This window comes from Lingula anatina, chromosome 6 (assembly GCF_051362555.1).
Source record: "Lingula anatina isolate TDL-2025a chromosome 6, LinAna3.0, whole genome shotgun sequence".
NCBI lineage: Eukaryota > Metazoa > Brachiopoda > Lingulata > Lingulida > Lingulidae > Lingula > Lingula anatina.
This window is the reverse complement of record NC_141772.1, coordinates 22,407,979-22,431,095: the sequence shown is the minus strand read 5'-3', so window position 1 is coordinate 22,431,095 and position 23,117 is coordinate 22,407,979. Positions and strand designations below refer to the sequence as shown.

The 23,117-nt window shown below is 36.5% G+C and overlaps 3 protein-coding genes across 4 annotated transcripts; all 3 read left to right on the top strand.

Annotated features, from left to right (window-relative positions):
- Position 1: 1 nt before the first annotated feature.
- LOC106153019 (PX domain-containing protein kinase-like protein) lies at positions 2 to 12,043 on the top strand. 2 transcript variants are annotated; one of them, XM_087016084.1, is made up of 16 exons: positions 5 to 280; positions 1,221 to 1,409; positions 1,745 to 1,841; positions 2,077 to 2,154; positions 2,448 to 2,521; positions 3,072 to 3,146; positions 3,373 to 3,477; positions 3,895 to 4,033; positions 4,468 to 4,592; positions 4,755 to 4,872; positions 5,417 to 5,495; positions 5,763 to 5,889; positions 6,410 to 6,493; positions 6,959 to 7,091; positions 9,383 to 9,430; positions 10,765 to 10,904. In XM_087016084.1, the coding sequence occupies exons 1-15, from the start codon at positions 191 to 193 to the stop codon at positions 9,397 to 9,399; spliced, it is 1,530 nt and encodes a 509-aa protein (XP_086872210.1). In that variant the 5' UTR covers positions 5 to 190; the 3' UTR covers positions 9,400 to 9,430; positions 10,765 to 10,904. The 2 variants fall into 2 exon arrangements, with proteins under 2 accessions (XP_013382239.2, XP_086872210.1); XM_013526785.2 differs by lacking the exon at positions 9,383 to 9,430 and having other exon boundaries at positions 2 to 280; positions 10,765 to 12,043.
- Positions 12,044 to 14,032: 1,989 nt separating this feature from the next.
- Positions 14,033 to 17,505, top strand: LOC106172332 (uncharacterized). The gene is made up of 2 exons (XM_087014519.1): positions 14,033 to 15,348; positions 15,439 to 17,505. Exons 1-2 carry the CDS (start codon positions 15,224 to 15,226, stop codon positions 16,340 to 16,342), a joined length of 1,029 nt encoding a protein of 342 aa, XP_086870645.1. The 5' UTR covers positions 14,033 to 15,223; the 3' UTR covers positions 16,343 to 17,505.
- A 1,367-nt stretch (positions 17,506 to 18,872) lies between these two features.
- On the top strand, positions 18,873 to 22,558 carry LOC106178842 (uncharacterized). The gene is made up of 2 exons (XM_087014429.1): positions 18,873 to 19,406; positions 19,497 to 22,558. The coding sequence occupies exons 1-2, from the start codon at positions 19,282 to 19,284 to the stop codon at positions 20,398 to 20,400; spliced, it is 1,029 nt and encodes a 342-aa protein (XP_086870555.1). The 5' UTR covers positions 18,873 to 19,281; the 3' UTR covers positions 20,401 to 22,558.
- Positions 22,559 to 23,117: the final 559 nt, after the last annotated feature.

Here is a 23,117-nt window from a genome sequence, read left to right as displayed (position 1 = left end):
ACAACTACTTCCTGGACTAAATGGAGCTTTAATTTCAGATAAATGGTATCCTAATCAAACACATGAGCTATTTTCATGTCAAAGTCTGACGTAAAGCCCCTACAGAGTCCATTATTTATGCGGCATACTTTCAGCTCTAATCGAGATGTTACGAGATAACACGTGAGTTGCGACGCCCCCCTCATCAAAAATGGCACTGATCACTGGGAAGACGACGTTAGACGACACCGTGCCGTTAATATGCTCAGTTGAGACCGCACAAAATGTCGGAGATCATGTGGTGAGTAGTCTTATGTTATCAGTTCATGTGTCACTTTCGAATGGTTTACCATACGTGCTGTAAACTTCCGGAAGCGAGTTTGTTTTGATCACGACGACCGCGAATGATCGCAATTACAATGTACAAGGTATCTGCTGAAATAAAAGCGCTGTATACAGCATATCTAGCTGTGTCACTTTCACCTGTGATGTAATTTTATTAATTTTTGGTCGTTTAAAAGGGGTACCGACTGTAGATGTACAATAAACACTTTTGTTTAGGCAAAAGCAAATGACTTTCCCTTTTACAGTGAACATAATTGCTATTGATTTTCTAAAAATAGAACACTGCGGTGTCAACCTCATGTGATATGGTATTGAATCGATTTATTGCTTCATTTGGCGTATTGAACTCTTGAACAGCCATTCAGTTATGAGTTGATCAAGCCATTTTATGTGTCCCCCACCCCAGCTGAAATTACCATGGAACTTTTGAAACATTGCCAATCCCATCTAAAAAAAAGTTTATGTTGTTTTGACCACAACACCCAAATCACAGTGGACAAACCAACCAACAAACAAACAAACAAACAAACAGAGAGGTTAACATATGAATGAACAAATAACATAATTAAACAGGTTAATGAATTGATAAAAAGAAAACAACATCCAGACTGACAGATACAGTATATGAAAATATAAATTTTTAAAATGATAGAAAGCGTGCACGAGTTAACCATGCTATGACTGCAAATATACTGCCTAATACATAGGCTAATACACTGTACATGTTCATAATAAATAAATAAATATCAACAGACATTATTGTGAACATGCTAGTGTTGGGTCTACAGGGTACCCAATAAGTTTTGAAGCAAAAAAAAAAGTTCTTCATTTTGTGGTCTCTCTATAAGAGAACCTAAATTTCTTTCTTGATCTAAATTTCTTTTTCTGTATTTCAGTCATATGAAATCAAGGTACAAAGAGGGATAGCGGCAGAGAAGGTTTGGACAGTCAACAAGAGGTACAGCGACTTTGTAGCTCTGGACACGTGTCTTAAGACTGCCAATATTGACCTACCACTGCCGCCAAAGAAAGTGTTTGGGAATTTTGATAGAGAATTTGTAGCAGACAGAAAGAACGGATTACAGGTACAGTAAGGTCAAGTAAATTTAATAAAAAAAGTTCAAATGTACATGACTGAATAAAGAAAGTTGTTTAAACATGTGAGATAGTGCATTGTTAATTAGTACTCATCATTACAACCTTATGAATGAATGTTTCACATTTTACCATTTTCTAAATCTAGGACATTGTAATATTCAACTATGTCATTCAGATACATTTAGTCATATTTGTTAAAATATTGTAGGTTTACAGAAAATTTTAAAACAAATAGTTTATATTCCTAAATACACAGAACTGATATGGTTGGTGGTACATGTTTTCCTAAATACAAAGAACTGATATTTTGTGTATCCTTCAGACCTATTTAGAGGCCATTCTGAGGAATCTTCTCTTAGCGTCCAGCGCATTTACCAAGAGGTTTCTGGATGAAGAACATTATTCGAGGAATTTTCAAGGTAAAATAAATTATTTGTCTCTGAAGCTTGATGTTAGACTAATATCAAATATTTTATCATTTAGACAGTTAAATAGAAGTTAAGGTTGAGTACTGTAATTTCCCCCTAGTATACTAAACTACTTTACACTTCTTGAAATATAAAACAAACACATAGAAGGATTTTTTACACTTCTGAAGCATTTGGTAAAAAAAACATGGACTTTTTTGCTTACAAATTGGTTTTTCATTTTCAGAGGAGGCACTGCAGCATGTTTCTATGTTCTTTAGATCAGAACCAAAATATGAAGTCATAGAACCTCTCCCTGACATAGGTATATGTGAGATGTGTGCACGTGTATGTGTTCATAAGTGCATGCAAGTGTGTGTTACTTAAGGTCACATTTTTTACAGAGCAGTAGTGTTAGCATATTTGCAATCTTTTGCTAAAATTGATAAATCAAGAATAAGAAAAATCATGAAACTGATTTATAAACACTAAATAATTATAAAAAATATTCTCTGGTGAATCTTGTATAAGTTTGTCTGAACATTTTAATTGACATTTTGATATAAAAGAGCCCCACTGTGACTGGTCAACCTATGTCTCTTGTTTGCACTTCGTTAGGCTGGAGGATAAGGAAGCAGTATTTTCTTGTGAAATGTGCAGATCAGCCCAAGCTGAAGCAAGTCCTCTCATGGGTAAGACTGGCTGAGGAAATATTTCCTTAACTTTTAACAAAGATGAAAGACTTCCAGGTTTTATCTAGGAATCCAGGCATATGGGTGTTGTATTTATGGCTCCAGACCCCCTCCCCCCTCCACCATACGAGGCTGTGTACCTTACGTGCTTGCATTATAGGATTTTTAAGGTCTGTCTTTATCCAGGCCGGTAGCCAGGGGGGGTTCGGGAGGTTCGAAAGAACCGCCCCTTTTGCTGGGAAAAGGTCCACTCTGGGTAAAAATTGATTTAAGTATATTACGTTTTTATGGGAAAAGGTCCACTTTTTCAGAAAAAGAACCCCCCTTTTGAAATTGCTGGCTACGGGCCTGTTATCAGTGTTTTAAGAAAATTTGCAATCTACCAAAAATGAAAATGTGAAAGTCAAGTGAATCAGAAATGATAAATAGATGGTTTTTCTGTTTCATTACTTAGAATTTAAGAAGCACAGTGATATATTTATATATATATAATTTCACATATGAAATAAAATACACTGCTGTATTTTGACTTTTCACTTATATCTTTTAGTGTAATTATGGCCCTGACAAGTTTTTACAGGACAAAGACCTGACTGCAATATTCAAATTATTTTCCAATTTTCAAGTAAGTCTGTCTTTCTGTTCTTTAATCTATTTTAAAGTAGATGTATAGCCATAGGCAGAATTGTGTCTGTTAACAATTTGGTTAAAATCTACTCTTATCTGCAGATATTTATCCTTCATTTTGTAATAAATTTTATATTTCAAACTATTGATTTTGTATATAACTTGAGATTATAGGAACCCTATATATAAACAGAAGTTAAATTCAGTTGTGTTATGTATTTTAGCATCCATATATCTATCCAGTGGGTTTTGGCTATGCCAATGAGAGCGGAGGACTGACAATTAGACATTACAATGAACAGGGCTCATTTAGGGACATTTTATGTAGGGTAAGAGATGGAAAGAAATTTGGAAAAAGTGATTTATATGGCTGTGGTAATAAACGTGAAAAGAAGAAATGGAATATGTTGTGGAGTAAATTATGTCTAAGACAGTTTTTTTAATCCTGTAGCAGCTAGTGAAATAGTTTAATCACAAATGAAATATATTTAGTTTTCACCAAACGTTCTACGTTATGTGCTGTCACTCCAGCCTTCTTCAAGTGTCAGTCTGTAAAGGGCTGTTTTATAGGGATGTTTTATCACAATATTTTAGAAGATATTGTTATCATCTTTATTGTACACACATTTGTCAAACAATTTTAAAGTATTTTTCAAAATGTAGTTATGCTGATGATCCACGTTGTTTTTTACTCGTGTTTTATCCATTATTCATTCTCATCTTTATTGACTTTGTATGATTTGCAGGCAAAGCCAAAAGGCCACTGTCTCAAAAAGTATGGAAATCCAAAAACAAGAATATTTATGCAGTTGCCAGATGTGAAGTTATTCGGAAGACAGATTTTAGAAACCTTGAAATTTTTACATGATAAAGGGGTGCCCTATGGTGAGTATTGGTCTCTGTAAGGGGCAATGAAGTGAAAATCCTTTTATGACCCCAAACCCCAAATGCACCAGTTCACAAGTTCACAAGGGGGTGGGGGGTGGGGAGGCAGGCGCAGTTGCCCTTATCTTCAGTTTTATTATTGGACATAAGAGGAAGAAAATATAAAGTGTGCAGGAAAGAGATGATGAATTATACTGTGCAAAGGGTATTTATCTTAGCTAGGATTGCAGAGTACACATATAACCAAGAACTAGATGATTTGAAAATTATAAAATTAAGAGGTGGTTGAGAGCTTAGGATTGTTGAGTACGCTTTTAGCCAAACATAACTAAGGATGTTGAAATTATAAAAATTAAAATAGTAAAAGTTAATTTTGCTTAACAGCTCATGAATTTGTTGCAAAAAAACACTCATTTTTCCTCTGTGATTTCCAGGTCATTTACACGCAGGAAACATTCTACTGCATGATGGGAAGTGCAAACTTACAGAACTGGAGAACTGGTTTCTGGGATTGCCAGCATATTACAGGCCATATTATACACAGTTTAAAAAAATAAATGTGAGTATTATAAGGTGAAGTTTTACATTTCAAGTGGAGACACACCGTGCATTGTACTCACATCATTCAAATCAATTATCAATCATACAGTGTATCTACAAATAAGAATTATTAAAAAGAATAATATAATGACAGATTTTTGTCTATGCCTTTTCCTTTCAGACCCTAGAATCTATAGATGTGTATAGTTTTGGTCAGTTATTGTATGAGCTGTCCACTGGGGTCCAGTTGGGCTCACCAACCTGTGATGTCTTTCCTCCCTCACTGCCTCCTGAAGTCAGTAAGTAGACTTGTGTCCAGTACAACTTTACAGTGGAAATCATTCTGTAAGATGTTCACAGTGGTGCTATGTTAGTAAGATATTCATTGCGGTGCTCTCTGTATGTACATGTCCTGTGTAGGCGCTGGAGATATGGAGTGTATTCATATCATGGATTGGGTTCGGACACAGTGTGACTAGACATGTGTTGGGGTGGGGGGGGGGGGGGGGTATCCAAAAACATGAACAAAGGTTCAATAATGTTTCTATATAAGCATTATGACCCATGGAAGTTGATCACAGGACGTCTGTGTTAGAACCTGCTTGAATATTTTTGGTCAGTCAGTGCATTTTGGTATTCATAGTAATCATGTCAACAAGCTGGGGTCTAGTACTGTAGGAACTATCTATCAGATATGTGTTATGTATTGATATGTAAAGGATGCAATGGGCTCCATGTACATAATTATGAAGTCTATTAGGACATTATAGGTGAATATTTTGTTATGCCTGATGAAAAGATTGATGGTTCAGCGCCTCTTTCATCTATTCTTCTATATTCCAGGGTCAGTGTTGGAGAGCATACTGACACAGGAAGCCTGTAAGAATGGTTTACCATCTGTGACAGATCTGCTACAACACACGTAAGTAGATACACCTGATGAACTGACGAAAACTTCAGTTTCATGCTAAAAATATGCCACTTGAAATAAAGTTTATTGTTATTTTTAATTAAAAGACTTACTGTTTTTTTTAAATTTCTAGACCTTGTATTTGTCATGTTAATGACATCAGAACATCAAAAAGTTTGATGCTAAATAAGTGAATAATTTAAATGTATACTTGGCAATTGCAATACTGGTGTTATGATTTTCAAAGTAAATATTTTTAGTAATTATTTTATTTTCTAGGCTGTTCTGTGATGTGCACCTCCCCAGTACAGATAAACCAGCTGTGAAGATTCCCAGTAAACTGAAAGAGGCAATCAAACTAGCCAAAGAACAAATGGAGAAGAGGCTGAAGGAAGAACAAAAGGCGGTATGAGATTTCTTTGAACAGTTTTGATTCTAGTCAACATTAGAAGATTAGGCTTTCTATAATAGGCTTTCTACTCTGGTTTTCTTCACACCATTCCCACAAGATGGGACTAGATTATGTTAGAAAGGTGAATGATGCATCCAAGGCAAAGGTTTTAGATCTGTTAGCTCTTATGATGTGGAGCACATCAAGCTGTTTAATTTTTTTTATCACTTTTACATATAAACGTCCATGGGGATTATGAATATGTTATTAAATTTGAAACAAATGTTCTTAAACTGTACACTACAAATCTTTTTATGACAGCAGCTAAACATTTCATCATTTGACTCTATTTGGGCATGATCTATTTATTGGATGCAGACAGGAGACAGACCTTGTAAATATTATAGACAAGAATGGCGGAGGGCCACATGTGGGAAAAGGTCATACCCTGATTATTCTGGACAGGATCTGAAAAAACCTGAAGATGATGATTTAAAATGCTACACTTATTACCTGGTATTTGGTTGAATTGCAGATCCACACAGTGAGGCGGAGGTCCAAAGCTCAACAATTCCACATGTCAGAGGAAGAGAAGAAAAAGAGGAGGAAAAATAAAAAGGTATCGTTCCCTCTCACATACCTCCAAAGTTTTTAAAGGTTCAGTGTTACTTTATAAACTATGAAATAGACAACCCTTTGAATTTTATTGTTTAAAAAGTGAATATGTAAAGGTAGTTTAAAAAGAATGCCAGTTGAGTTTAAAAAGAATGTTACTTGCATGTTATTAATACTCTGAAGTGCATAGCAAATTTTAATGCTTGTTTCATCATTTCTCAAATCCTTGGCAAAAGTTTTTGTTTTGTTAATTTTAAGAAATCCCTGGCAGAATTTATTTTTGTTTTTCATTTCAGAAATTCTTGGCAGAAGTTAAATTTTGTTTTTCCACTTCACAGAATAATAATCACTGGCAGAAGTTAACTTTTACGTCTCATTTCACAGAAATCCCTGACAAAAGTTAATTGCTATTTTTCCACTGCACAGAATAATAATCTCCGACCGAAGTGAAATATATTTTATTTCACAGAAATCCCTGGCAGACTCGGAAGAGGGCAGTGGCAGCAGTAAGCGGGACAGTAATCCTCCCACAAGTCCAGGTCCCAGTAGTACCAGCTCTACACCAGCCACCCCCACAGCCCCCGCAGCCCCCGCGGCTCCTGGTGAGTACAGAGGTCAGGGGACTGCCCCCCCCCCTCCAACTTAACATAGCATGGAATATGTGTCTCTTTTTATGAAGATGGTCCTATTCTGAAATAGGCAGAACTTATTACTTCAACTTAAGAGTTGGTCCAACTTGACGTACCAGTAGCATAGAGTCTAGATCAAAATTTAAGTCAGAATGGATTTTTTTTGACCAAAAGGATGGTAATTTTGAACACCCAAACCCCCACCTACTGCCAGGCCTGGGTTATAGTGAGAGATGAGGGTGTGTCCATACTTGGCATTTTTATATTGTTATAAGTCGGGCTTGTAGCCAGTAATTTCTAAAAAGTGGACCTTTTACCATGAAACTTGAACAACCCTTGCTGTGGGCTTGTTTGTTGATCTTCACTCTTGCTTCATACTGAGGGCTACTCTTGCTTAAATTTAGGGGGTGTAGCCATGTCAAGGCGAGAGCTTTCTTACTTATTAGTTTTTCCCTGCCTTCTACATGTGTTGGAAAGAATATTGAAAAACTTACAGTTTTCTTGCTTTTTTACAATTATTTTTAAGATGGGTATTTCAGTGGAGATTTAAAGGGCTTTTTACTTTTAAGTTGGCATTCTTTGACTCATTTTCTGCTTTTACTGACATTGAAAGTAAAATACATTTTGATCAATTTGGAGAATTTGCAAGCCTGGTTATTGTCTGCATTGTGTTTTTATTTTATGAAATGAGTTTGTAACTCAATAATTATATATACTATAATGGTAATAATACTCTGCTAGATAGAATAGTTTTTAACTGCTTATTTTGTTTTGCTAATTGATAATAGAAAATAGGCAATTTAACCCTAGTGTCTGACATGTAGCTAGAATTGATAAATCATCATAATTCTTTTAAAACTACAGGATTTAGTGTTTTTCATTGATAAGTATTTCTTTTTTTATATAATTTGTATTTTTTCAACAAACCAGTAACTTACGAGAAAAAAAATCACAAAAAACTGAGAGGAATGTTTTTCTTGATTTCTTTATGTCTTTCAATATTCAAGGAAAAGTGAGCAGGTAAAATTATATCCTAGTCTGTCCACATAGGGGCCTGTCTTTACTGTATGTTATGGTGTTTCTTTACTTACATTATATCTAGAACTGTGCATGTAGCCTCAGCTATAGTTTTCCCCCAGAATACATGTTACTAGCAGATGTGGCAAATTATTTTTTTCAACCTCAAATATTTCATCAATCTCACATAATGATTAGACATTTGGATATATGAATTGCTTATATATTAAGTGATTATTGTACTTGGCCTACATCTCTTTATACTTCATGATGAAACTGACACTATGACATTTTCTCAATGGTCATAGTATCTGCATTCAACCCCACCCCAGCACCCACGGAACAAAGGGGTTAGAAAACAATCCTCACTTAGAAGTTGCACGTAGTTCTGACATCAGTTTAAGCAGTAGCCAAAATACAAGGAGTTAAAAAATTTCACATACTGATAGTACCAATTGGTAAAAGAAATACCACTATATGTTAAAAAATATCCAGTGGACCTCTTAAGCATGTATTGTCAAGTTTTCAATGGTTTAGAATTAGGGTCATGTAGTGCTCAGTGGACATGTTCTGAGCATGACCTATTGATGTCATCTATATGCATGCAAGCTGCATGAGGGTTTCCTTGCTATATACTGAGTATATACCAGTTACATGAATGGTTTTACTTTTATACTCTATCTGGGCGGAGAAAAAAAAACACAAGGCCCTACAGTATTGAGTGTGGTATTTGATGCTGACTCCTGTTGGTTTATAAATAATTGACTGAATTCTTACCAGTTTTAGAAGTGAGTTTAGACTACTGTGTTTGAGGTTATCCCCTGTTCATTATTTTGTTATAGGGTGATTCTATGATTTTAGTTTTAGATGACGTTTTTTTATATATATATCTTTCTTTTATAAATGTATTCTGAGCTGCATTCCCTGCTTTATATGTAACACTATACTTACATCAGTAAATATTCAGATAGATGTGATGTGATTTAGATGCATATGAATCTATTGATTATTGTTACAGTTTGGAGAAAAAATTTAACTATACTGACATATAACATTACAGTGATTTTGTTGAGAAGAATGATGAAAGAGCCTATTCATTTCTTGCGTTATGCACATTTGTTTTAATGTTGACTGAAGGTTTGGTAACATTAAAACTAACACTTAAATTTAAAGGATTGCCAAAGCTTATAGAACTTTGATTTGCTATTGATTGATTGATTGATTGATTTCCCTGTTTGTTTTTACAGATGAATGTAATGGTTAACGTTAAGACAGATAGTGACTTCTCTCAAGAGGTTGGTTTTGTTCACCCTGATATCTGTAGTGTTCTTTACTAATTACCAAGGTTCAGCAGTCTGGTTTGTTAACTCTTCACCAGACTGGTGGCTTGGACTAACAGGTCTCGGTGGGGGGACATTACTAGTCTGAATTAAAATTTTTCCAATTAACATCCAAGGGTGACATCTGAAGATGACGGGACATTTTATCCAAAACGAGTGCTGCTATTCTCTCAAACAGATCATCATGTTTGGCACTTTTGTTCCTCTTTTTAGTAGTGGCTTTGAATAATCTGAGGTTGTTTATTTGCAACTGTTACTTTGGACAAGTGGTGAACATCGCAGACAGGTGCTGGTGGGCATGCATGCATGTTGGGGGCTAAATCCCTGTGCAGAAATTCTAAATTCTTGTTTACATATTTCTATATATAACAGCTATATTATCAATTTCTTGGTTTTGAGAAGTGCCATAAAATCTAGATCCAGTTTGGGTTCAGAGTTGATTTTCTGTAGCCAAAAGAGAGTTATGTTTGAGATCCTGACCCCCCCCCCCCCCAACCCCCCTACCCCCCCTCCTCTGGTCTATGGGCCTGGTGTATTCTAAATAAGCATGTGGTAGCAACCAACACTAACCTTCCAGGATTAGGCACCAGTAAAGATATAATGGGCAGGGAGCAGCTGTTTTAACTGTCCGTGAATAACAACCAATTTAACCTTTTCCTTCCCAGGAAAACTGATGGTATTAAGGGTTCATAAGGGTTTATCACTTTCACTTTCATTTTCACTTCTGTGGTGGTTGTTGTAGTTGTACTTTTACAGGATGTGAAGTGAAAACGTTTATATTTGGTAACAGATTTAGGGCATATTTTGGTCAGTTTACTCGGGTATCATAGAAGATATGGGTTTCATGTGTAAGTCTGTAAAATGGTGTTGGCTGATAGCATTCATGGTTTTCGTTCATTTACTAGGAGTACAGCCATAAAACTTATGTATAATGTAACCCTTGTATACAAAACTTACACTAACAGTATTGAAGCACTATAGCTTATGATATGTAAGTAACATACGGATACAATGTTTATGAGAAAAGAAGAAAATATATCTATGCTTTTATAATTGTAACAGTAGTCTTTGCAGAGGTTTATAATTAGGAATCAACACTCTTTGGCTCTCATCTTTTTTATGAGCTGTTTCAGAAATGTTTTATCTAAAAATTACGTATTTGTTGCCTTATTATTTTAAGTGTAAAGTGTATTCCTGTCATTTCCATAAGTAGAGTGCAATTAATTGCAGTTTTATTTTAAATTCTTTTCTCTAATATATGATCATATGTTCTGTTTATTAACTTCCAGCGCCACCACCACCACCACCTCCTCCTGTGGGGGGTGCACCCCCTCCCCCACCCTCCCCAGCAGCGGCGTCCACCCCACCCCCCTCCTCCGGTGGCAGGGGTGCACTGCTCAGCTCCATCACCAGCTTCAGCAAGGGAGGGTTGAAGAAGACTGTCACTGTGGACAAGAGCGCCCCTAAGATTTGAACCTGACATCTGGGACCTCTCTCTCTCTCTCTAAACCTGGCTGATTAATATTACCATTTGTCTAGAATAATTATTTGTTACATTATGGTGTTTTTAGATTAATCAGCCAGGCTGGGATATAGAAGCAATACTGGATTTTTGACTCTACATTATTGCCATGCTTTCAGTTATCCAAGCAGACAGATATATTTAAAAGGACTTTAGTTTCCGTTATTGATATCAACTTTCTGTGACATTTACAAAAAAGGAAAAGGAACTGTAAAACATGAGGCAAATATTTGCATTTGTTCTGCAGCACAGCTAAATTTATATCTCATTACATGCAGCCTTAAACAGCTTTAATAAGTAAACACATTCTCTACTGGCTTATACCTTATATTGCACCCAGAGACATGGGTGTTATTTGAAATTGCAGATGTTCGATTCCGTGTTGTGAGTGACAAAGGGCAAGTAGTGCCTGCAATATTTGTCATCATTTAATATTCACCAGTAAATGTTGTCTACCTATAAATAACAGAGAGAGAGAGAGAAGTGTGTGTGTGTGTGTGTGTGTGTGTGTGTGTGTCTGAGAGAGAGAGAGAGAGAGAGAGAGAGAGAGAGAGAGAGGTTTGTGTGTGTGTGTGAGAGAGAGAGACGGTAATTATGAGACAGATCAAAAAAGGTGCTTGACAATAAATGAAATGTCAGCATGAATAGTGTGATAATGTAAACATTTCAAAGAATTTCCAAGCTATATTAATATCACCATGAGATGAATTTTATGTATATTTCTCATATTAAATATAAATTGAAAAGATATCAAAAATTTGGTGCTCAAATGTGACAAAACAATATGTGTATGATAGTTTTAACTCGTTACACAAGATTTATGCCATTTTCAAGTATTGTTGGAGGTGTTTTAAATTTTATTTACAAGTGGTAATGTTATCTTTATTGATTTTATGTTTTTGAGGTAATTTGTAAACTACTTAAATGTTTGAGTTGGATAAGGTATATATTCAAAGATGTATTTAAACTAAATAGAAGTTATGAAGCAAAAACGTTGTTTACAAGGTATGAGAACAAGGTGCTATAATGGTACTTGAGTAACCTTTGCAGGACCGTAGCCTCGGGGGGGGGGGGGGGGGGGGGGGGGGGGGGGGGGGCAGCTGCCCCCCCCTGGAATTTGGAATTTTACACACCACACCCTCCCCCCTCGGTAGCTTCGCCCCCTCGTGTCCGCTTACTGCCCCCCCCCTGGCATTTTGCTCGGGATACGGCCCTGCTTTGAATTATCTGCAGTGTTCCAAAGAGATGGGTAGTTCCTGGACTTTCTTTTGGGTGAAACTGACAAAAATGGCTACTGGATTTCAGTTTGATACGGTCAGGAGGAGGGCCACATTTTAGGCTCACAAATAATTCCCATTATGGGGTTGCTTTATTTTGAATAGTGAGTTTCTAATCTAATTATTATTATTATTGCATTTAAATTTAATAGACCCTGTATAGAAATGCACCCCTCTGACTTGCTTTGCCTTGTACATGTTTTGGTTTACAGTTTTACATCGTCAGTATTGAAATTTTGTTCGATGCTGACATGAGCACAAAAGCTGGTGGGTTTTGTATGTGGGTTTAGTGTCTCGATTAATTTAATTTTTTTGGTCACTTCCAGGTTTCATATATTTTTAAGTTGCCTCATTCTAAAGAAATTATATAGCTTATTTGTCACTTATTTTGTTGTTATATTATATTGTTTCCTAAACTTTGCCCCCAAATTTGATTTTGACCCAAAAGAATGCCTGAAACTATGAAAAAATGGCTCCAATGCAGACATGAGCTTATTCCCCAGAAAAGTAGAATTCTGCATTTTTTAAATTCAATTCTGATGTTTTCTGTAATCCCTTAAGGCTAGGTGTTGGGTCCCATGAAAAATGTCCATTTTTTTTTAGGCTCATGTCTGCCTATGTCTTTCTTTCCAAAGCAGCTATGTGCATTATGAAATCATCACCATTGCTTATTATGTCATTTTTTATGCTTTATATTGTCATAATTACCCAAGAAATTGTGTGAAATCTGTGATAAATCTGGAACCTTGTTTTCTTTTAAATGGATCTATAATCAGAATATAAATAGTAAACTCAGAGTGCCTGTAAACCATATGTATAAAGGATTTTTTTTGTTGTATGACAGAAGTAATTTTCAAAGAATAAACTGTTTATTTTGTCTGATGTCTTTGGTTTGTCTTCTAAGGTAGTGATGTTAAACTCCACAGATGAACTCGAACTTCACACTGCTAAAGCGTGTATCATGTAAAACCTGCCTAACAAGAGACTATCCATTCCTCTACATTGTTTACTAGAAATATCAAATGGTCTTTTTAATAATATTGGAACATTTAATACTTATTATGAGAGATAAAAAATGAAATTCTTTTGTATCTATCTTTATCTATATCAAATGACTGCATGGTACATTGTAATTGAATAGATGCCGTGACTGATCATCTGATGGATGGGTGGATGTTCTTGGCTCATTAATCAAATAAAATGTTTAATGTAATATATATATATATATATATATATATATATATATATATATATATATAGGAACAAAGGCCGCTATAAAGTTTTTCTAAGCACCACCAAAGAAATACAGGAAATGCATGAAATGAAAATTGTTCCAGGATATCGTCTACAACACGGGCTGTCTGAGGTTGCCTTAACATTTCACAAGTTGCATTGAGTAGACGTTACTAAAAGGAGTTTGGAGTCGAATTTCGAATTGCGTTTCTCATATCATAGAATTATCAGCCAATATACAGAATTTCCGGTGGCAGGCAGCTACCAGACGAGAAATCGAGATGAACAGGAGATGCGACGTAGATTGGAAGAAGAGTTAAGCTCCTTTACTAACTCTGAAGGGTATCACAAATGTGTAACCATTATCAACAGTGGGTAGGTGTGCTCCAATAATAAATCAATTTATCATTTGTTTATCATGGTTAGGCACTGTACATGTCTTTTTATGAGATGGAACATGATTTTGTTACCAGGTTTTGCAATTCACAAATCTAACAGGAGTGAAACACTTGGAAAAGCATTTTTTTCTTTGCTTATAAAAGTATGAATATTTGTTCTAAGTTACCCAAATATAGTTTAGACCTTTAAATAGCAAAAATCAATTTAACGTCAACAATTAATAGCCAATTGATACCATATTTGAAGCTACTCGCAAAATCATAAACTATGATCAAGCTGTAGAGCTCATGCAGTTTCTAAAGCTATATATCAGAGAATCTTCTGTATTTTGCAATACAAGATATTGCATTTGAAGTATGGAAGAGGTATAATCTACATTCATTATGCATCACTGTAGTAGTAAATTACAGTACAATGCGGAATATAAGAGTGCATTCCCATAGATTTAGATCGATCCATCTAAATTGACCTAACTCCCTGGGGGTTCACGCTAAATTGATGTCAGCCGGGCGCGCACGGTAGTTAATTACCCCCTTACAAATTTTAGTAGGCGGGACAGACGCTTTAGCCGGCTAAGTTGACTGTAATCTAGTGAGACTCCCCACAGGGATAGATCGATCTAAAATCTGTGGGAATGGGGTCTAAGTAACTTACTGGACAAAAGTATGACTCTGCTGCAAGTATGCTTCTTGGTGAAGCAGAAACGTTTGACAGCAGCGTTCTACTTTATACACACTTTGAATCGAAGAAAATATAAAGTAGCGTGGTTTAAGAACAAGTGGTACGTTGCTTTTCTACTTCTCAAAGTCTGTCACGGATTCTGTATCCTCAACTTAGAAACGACTTTGTTAACTTCAAAACATTACAACTACCACACACACACAAAAAAAAGGAGAATTTATAATTAGTGCATTAATATGTTTCTGTTTTTTTTCTACCCCTATGTTTGTTAAAAGCTGCGTTCACATTAAAACTCTCTAGTACGATAATTTTATTGTGAACGCACCCATAGTTGTTTATACTCTTTAGTCAACTGTTTGGTATGCTACTGGCATCACCAAAAGTGTGTCAATCTCGGCGTTTACCATTCAGAACACTTCATCTGTTACATCATTACTTCATTACATTACAGATCACGCACTATAAGACATGATACTAATACACAGGTACATACATGCGCTTGAAGGAACTAACGGTAGTGAATATGGTGGTTCTATTAATGCGTCATTAACTGAAAAAATTTGAGAAAGTGCCTGATTCTGCATCTATGTACATTTTTGTAGAGTTATCGGGCAGAACACACTGCAACATATCCCAATGGCAGTAATATTCCAGACAGGAAAACGAGATGAACAGGAGATGCGGCGTAAACTGGAAGAAGAGTTCAGCTCCTTGGTTAACGCTGAAGCTTATAACAAATGTGTAACTATTATCAGCAACGGGTAGGTGTTCCCCAATAATAAATCAATTAATCATTTGTCATTTGTTACTATTTTTTCATTTATTAAGTATTTCACGTCCTTAACTTTCAGAGAGGAAGAAAGTAGAAAACGTGGAATAACGTACTTTGATACCATTCGTGAGAACATCCTGAACCTATCAGAACTGCCTTCAACAATCCGAATTATGGATTTTGGGGGAGGTACAGGAACCCCTATATCAGCCATTTGTAAAACACTCCAAGCTCTCAACAAAGATGTCATCGTCAGCGTGGAAGAACCTCACGAAGAGTCGTTGCAGAAATACAAGAAATGCATCAAGAACTTGGAGAATGCTAATCTGGATGTGTCCTACTCTGGACGGTTCCAGGATTACTTCGGGAAGTCTGTGGAAGAGCTGAAGTCCATTGGGGCGTATCCTGAAGAACAACAGGACAGGGTGCTTGCTTTACATTCCATGTATCATCTTACACGTTGGTTGGATGATTTCTGTGACCCTCACGAAGACATCAAACGAGCTGTCTTTGTCATGTATACCATCCTCAAACCCGGGGGAATGATATTAATACAGATTAATAATGGCGACAATGCTTTCATTTGGAACACCGCTGTGCATTGTTTTAAGATTTGTTTTCCTAATGAAGCCGTAAACCTAACGAAGGTAGCGGAGGCTAGAAGTTCTTTGCTATTTCAAGGGGAAATTGCCGGTATTCTGAACGAATCATTTCCAACCTTTAAAGCTTCGATATGGCACGAGGAGGCGAGATGTGATTTCGTGATTCCGTCGCTGGCAGAAGTTGGTGCCTTGGTCCTGTCCACCTATTTCCATGGTTGGGCAGATGACACTTCCAAATTTGACCATCGTATACTGTCATTTTGCATGGACTTCGTCCAGAGAGAGGGCAGCAAGTACGGCCTTTCCCAAGAAGAAGACGGAATGTGGCGGATGTCAAATGTTACACACTTTATCACTATTAAGAAAGTCAAAGCTGATTAGGACTATTCTTATCTTTAAAGAAAAAATTGTGTAAGTATCAAAGAGTAGGGTTATTCTTATTCTTAACCAGGAAGCAATCAGCACATTGCATGGTGTAGGCTACTAGACATACATGTATTAGATACATGTTTGGGTTTATCCTGTTGTGTTCAATTCTGTTATGTTTTGTATTATTTTTTCATGCAAATCATTACAGAAAGGGTTGCAAATGATCAAAATTATTTTCAATTTGTTCTGTAGTTCTATTTTCTAAAATGCATGATAACACTATCATGATGGTACCTTTTTATATATTTCACATTGTTCAGAGTTTGTACACGGAGTAAAATGTGGTAATATAATGTAAAATGATAAAGTACACGTTTTCTGGAGGATAAGGGCAGCTGCAGCGTTCATATTGATAAGAGTTACCATTGTTTTCTTTGATGTTATTCAGTTAATATGACAGACTTTTTATTTACTTTAAAGTGGCATTAAAAAAGTCAGCTTTAGGACATACAATCCAGACTGGCATCATTACCTTATATGAATAAAATGTTTCTGTATCCTATGACTCATTTTTGTGATATATCTCCTTGTTATGTGCGAGCTAATTTTTTTAGTTCACAATTGAAATTGGTCATGCAATGAGTGTAACCAAACCTCCACCAAGCTACAGCTGAAGCCAAACCAAGACCAACTGAAACTGGTCTCTTAAAAGAACCAAATGGTATTCAATTAGGCTGGGCCTTGGTGAATCTGGTGTGAGAAACTGGTGGTACTGGGAATGGAAGTCAGGGGTCCCAGCTAACAAAATAATGTTTTTATGAACGTTGAAAGAACGTATGTAAACGTTAGGAGGGACATTTAGCAAACATTTTCCATGAATGTTTACTTAATGTTTTTGGAACGATTTTGGAAATGTCACACAATATCACTTAAAGAACATGTACAGAACATAAAAAAAATATGTAAAAATAGGGCTATATGGCCCTGTATTGTATATCACCATTGTATTTGTCTATTAAGTAGGATGCTTATTTTGTTTTATTTCATTTATCGTTTAGTTTATCCTTGAAAAGTCTACTGATCATTTTTAAATGGTTTTAGACCTCAAATATGCTACAAATAACTAACCCCAACTCTTAGTTTGAAATTAGGCAAAGTTTCTCGGAGCAATGACAGTGTAGAACGTTAAAATAGCAGTGTCGTCATGTTTGCTGATGGGCTATCCAATACATAACCCTGCAGTAACGTTATCAAAGCGTTCTGTGTAAGCTGGGTTGTGGTTAGCTGGAGCGTTGGAGTTAATTCATGTCACCTGTACAAAGTAATGGGGAATGAAATACTGTTCCTTGTGGACTACCATATTCCTGTCACACCAACATTGACAAAAACCTTGGTGTTTGAAAGCAAACTGTTTTCAGTGATTGCGGTGAAGCATTATGCCTAATTTCTACTGAGATTTTGTGAACCATGGTTATAGAAGAATGATACATCTGGGGAGTATATACCTCAACTGTCCCTTAAAGGTTTTGAGGCATGGTGTCAGTGTGAAGTGGGTCTACTGCGCTGGAGCATCTACTGCGCTTTCATGCGGGTACCACCACAAAAATACAGGAAATACATGGAATGAAAATTGTGTCAGAATATAAAAGGGGTTTGAACTTGAATTTTGAAGTGTGTATCCCAGCATATTTTGGAAGAATTATCAGTCAGTTCACAGTATTTCCGATGGTAGCCAACTACCAGACGAGAAATCGAGATGAACAAGAGATGCGGCGTCGATTGGCAGAAGAGTTCAGCTCCTTGGCTTACGCTGAAGCTTTCAACAAATGTGTAACCATTATCGACAGTGGGCAGGTGTACTCCAATAATAAATCAATTCATCATTCGTCATTTGTTAATCTTTTTTCATTCATCAAGTATTCCAACTCCTTACCTTTTCAGAGTGGAAGACGGTAAGAAACGCGGCTTAACGGACTTAGATACCATCCGTGAAAAGATCCTAACCTATCAGGACTTCCCTCACCCGTCCGGATTATGGATTTTTGGGGAGGTACAGGAACTCCCATGTCAGCCATATGTAAAAGACTCCAAGTCCTCAACAAAGATGCCATCGTCAGTGTGGAAGAACCTCATGAAGAGTCCGTGCAGAAATACAAGAGATGCATCGAGAACTTGGAGAATGCTACTCTGGATGTGGCCTACTCTGGGCGGTTCCAGGATTGCTTCTGGAAGTCTGTGGAAGATCTGAAGTCGGCTGGAGCGTATCCTCATCAACTACAAGATAGGGTGCTTTCCATAAATTCTATGCTGCAAGTATGCTTCTTGGTGAAGCAGAAACGTTTGACAGCAGCGTTCTACTTTATACACACTTTGAATCGAAGAAAATATAAAGTAGCGTGGTTTAAGAACAAGTGGTACGTTGCTTTTCTACTTCTCAAAGTCTGTCACGGATTCTGTATCCTCAACTTAGAAACGACTTTGTTAACTTCAAAACATTACAACTACCACAAAAAAAAAAAAAAAAAGGAGAATTTATAATTAGTGCATTAATATGTTTCTGTGTTTTTTCTACCCCTATGTTTGTTAAAAGCTGCGTTCACATTAAAACTCTCTAGTACGATAATTTTATTGTGAACGCACCCATAGTTGTTTATACTCTTTAGTCAACTGTTTGGTATGCTACTGGCATCACCAAAAGTGTGTCAATCTCGGCGTTTACCATTCAGAACACTTCATCTGTTACATCATTACTTCATTACATTACAGATCACGCACTATAAGACATGATACTAATACACAGGTACATACATGCGCTTGAAGGAACTAACGGTAGTGAATATGGTGGTTCTATTAATGCGTCATTAACTGAAGAAATTTGAGAAAGTGCCTGATTCTGCATCTATGTACATTTTTGTAGAGTTATCGGGCAGAACACACTGCAACATATCCCAATGGCAGTAAGACTTCAGACAGGAAAACGAGATGAACAGGAGATGCGGCGTAAACTGGAAGAAGAGTTCAGCTCCTTGGTTAACGCTGAAGCTTATAACAAATGTGTAACTATTATCAGCAACGGGTAGGTGTTCCCCAATAATAAATCAATTAATCATTTGTCATTTGTTACTATTTTTTCATTTATTAAGTATTTCACGTCCTTAACTTTCAGAGAGGAAGAAAGTAGAAAACGTGGATTAACGTACTTTGATACCATTCGTGAGAACATCCTGAACCTATCAGAACTGCCTTCAACAATCCGAATTATGGATTTTGGGGGAGGTACAGGAACCCCTATATCAGCCATTTGTAAAACACTCCAAGCTCTCAACAAAGATGTCATCGTCAGCGTGGAAGAACCTCACGAAGAGTCGTTGCAGAAATACAAGAAATGCATCGAGAACTTGGAGAATGCTAATCTGGATGTGTCCTACTCTGGACGGTTCCAGGATTACTTCGGGAAGTCTGTGGAAGAGCTGAAGTCCATTAGGGCGTATCCTGAAGAACAACAGGACAGGGTGCTTGCTTTACATTCCATGTATCATCTTACACGTTGGTTGGATGATTTCTGTGACCCTCAGGAAGACATCAAACGAGCTGTCTTTGTCATGTATACCATTCTCAAGCCCGGGGGAATGATATTAATACAGATTAATAGTGGCGACAATGTTTTTATTTGGAACACCGCTGTGCATTGTTTTAAGATTTGTTTTCCTAATGAAGCCGTAAACCTAATGAAGGTAGCGGAGGCTAGAAGTTCTTTGCTTTTTCAAGGGGAAATTGCCGATATTCTGAACGAATCATTTCCAACCTTTAAAGCTTCGATATGGCACGAGGAGGTGAGGTGTGATATCATGATTCCATCGCTGGCAGAGGTTGGTGCTTCGATCCTAGCCGCCTATTTCCACGGTTGGGCAGATGACACTTCCAAATTTGACCCTAGTGTGTTGTCATTTTGCATGGACTTCATCCAGAGAGAGGGCAGGAAGTATGGCCTTTCCCAAGAAGAAGACGGAATGTGGCGGATGCCAAGTGTTACCCACTTTATTACTATTAAGAAAGTCAAAGCTGATTAGGACTATTCCTATAGTATTTAATTTAAAAGCTGTGAACGTTTAAAAGTATAGGGCTATTCTTATCCATAATATTAATCAGGAAGGCATCGACACATGACATGGTGTGCCGATACTACATGTAGACACATAAGATACATGTTTAGTTTTATCCTGTGGTGCTTATTCCTGCTGTTTTGTATAGCTTTTTCCATGCAAATACTAACTAAAAGGTGGCAAATGCTCAAAAATTATTTTCAATTTGTTCTGCATTTTTATTTTTTAAATGAATGATATCACCATCATGATGGAACTTTTTTTTTTATATACATTTCACATTGTTTGTACACGGAGTAAAACGACGTAATTTAATGTGAAATAATAAAGCACACGTGTTCTGGGATATTAGGGCAGCTCGGTGTTCATATTGATAAAAGTTACCATTTTCAATAATATCTTATTCAGTTCACATGACGGACTTATTTACTTTACTTTGGCATTAGAACAGTCACTTTCAGAACTTTCAAACCAGATTGGATCATTACCTAATATGAATAAAATATGACCCCTTTTTGTGACATAGCTTCTATTTTTGTTATACAGAAGTTTGCTTTAAAGTTAACAATTGAAGTTAGTCATACAACAAGTATAACCTGACTTCCACCAAGCTGCAGGTGACGCCATTTCAGACCCAAAAGACACTGGTCTTAGGAACCAAATGGTATTCAATTAAGAAGGCCTCAGTGAATCTGATTTGACAAAATGGTAGTAGGGCCTACTAGTAATGGAAGTCCTTACAAAAGAATGCTCTGAGCTAAAAAAAGAATGTTCTAAGACCGCTGAAGGAACGTAAAGTTTATGTAAACATTAGAAATGACGTTTGGCAAACGTTTTCCGTGAAAGTTTCTTTAATGTTTTAGGAATGTTTTTGGAAACGTTACACAATATCACTTAAAGAACATGTAGAGAACATTTTAAAATATGTAAAAAATAGGACTATATAGGCCTGTACTGTATATCACCATTGTATTTATCTATTAAGTAGGATGTTTATTTTGTTTCATTTCATTTATCGTTAACTTATCCTTGTTAAGTCTACTGATCATTTTAAAATGATTTTAGACTTCAAATACATATAACTAACCCCAACTCTTAGTTTGAAATTAGGCAAAGTTTCTCGGAGCAATGACAGTGTAGAACGATAATATAACGCCTACGTCACGTTTGCTGATGGGCTATCCAATACATAACCCTGTGGTAACGTTATCAAAGCGTTCTGTGTAAGCTGGGTTGTGGTTAGCTGGAGCGTTGGAGTTAATTCATGTCACCTGTACAAAGTAATGGGGAATGAAATACTGTTCCTTGCGGACTACCATTCCTGTCACACCAACATTGACAAAAACCTTGGTGTTTGAAAGCAAACTGTTATTACAGTAACCTGTTCCCCCACATGATTAAGTCTTTGAAATAGAAATTAAGTAGACGAAAACTGGTAATATTCGCAATGTTTTGCAGCAGATTTGAAGCAGGATAGAGATGCTGTGAAAATTACCAATTGAAAAGAGGCTAACCTATAGGCCTAGTTATAAAAGTGGAAGGTTGCTGTATTTTTACTTCACTTTACGACGCATATATAAAGAAGAAGGCTGCTTCCGCAAGGCATGCTGCTTCGAAACTGCTGCACTCAGAGTATAAATGTGGTAATGTACTACTGCGGTGAAGCATTATGCCTAATTTCTACTGAGATTTTGTGAAGCATGGTTATAATAGATTGGTACTTGTGGGGAGTATAAACCTCATCCGTACCTTATAATTAAATGTTTTGAGACATGGTGTCAGTGTGAAGTGGGCCTACTGCGCTGAGGCATCTACTGCGCATTTGCGCAGGCACCACCACAGAAATACAGGAAATACATGGAATGAAAATTGTGTCAGGATATCGTCTACAATGCGGGCTGTTTGAGGTTGCCTTAAAATTTCACTTGTTGAATTGAGTAGACGTTAATAAAAGGAGTTTGGAATCGAATTTCGAAGTGTGAATCCCAGCATATTTTGGAAGAATTATCAGTCAGTCCACAGTATTTCCGATGGTAGCCAGCTACCAGACGAGAAAACGAGATGAACAGGAGATGCGGCGTAGATTGGAAGAAGAGTTCAGCTCCTTGGCTAACTCTGAAGGGTATCACAAGGTAACTCTGAAGGGTATCACAAATGTGTAACCATTATCAACAGTGGGTAGGTGTGCTCCAATAATAAATCAAGTATTCATTTGTTTATCATGGTTAGGTACTGTACATGTCTTTTTATGAGAAGGAATCTGATTTTGTTATCAGGCTTTGTAATTCACAAATCTAACTGGAGTGTAACACTTGGAAAAGCATTTTTCTTTGCTTATAAAAGTATGAATATTTATATACGGATTCTGTATCCTCAACTTAGTAACAACTTCGTTAACTTCAAAACATCTATCGGAAAAAATAAAATAAAATAAAATCAGTGGATTAATATGCTTCTGTGTTATTTCTAACCCTAAGTTTGTTGTAGTGCGCGTTCACAATAAAACTCTCTTTTACGATAGTTTTATTGTGTACGCACCGTACTGTATAGTAGTTGTTTACACTCTTTAGTCAGCTGTTTGGTATACTACTACTGGCTTCACAAGAAGTGTCATTCTCTGCGTTTACCATTCAGAACACTACATCTGTTACACATTACTATGAGACATGATACTAATAAACAGG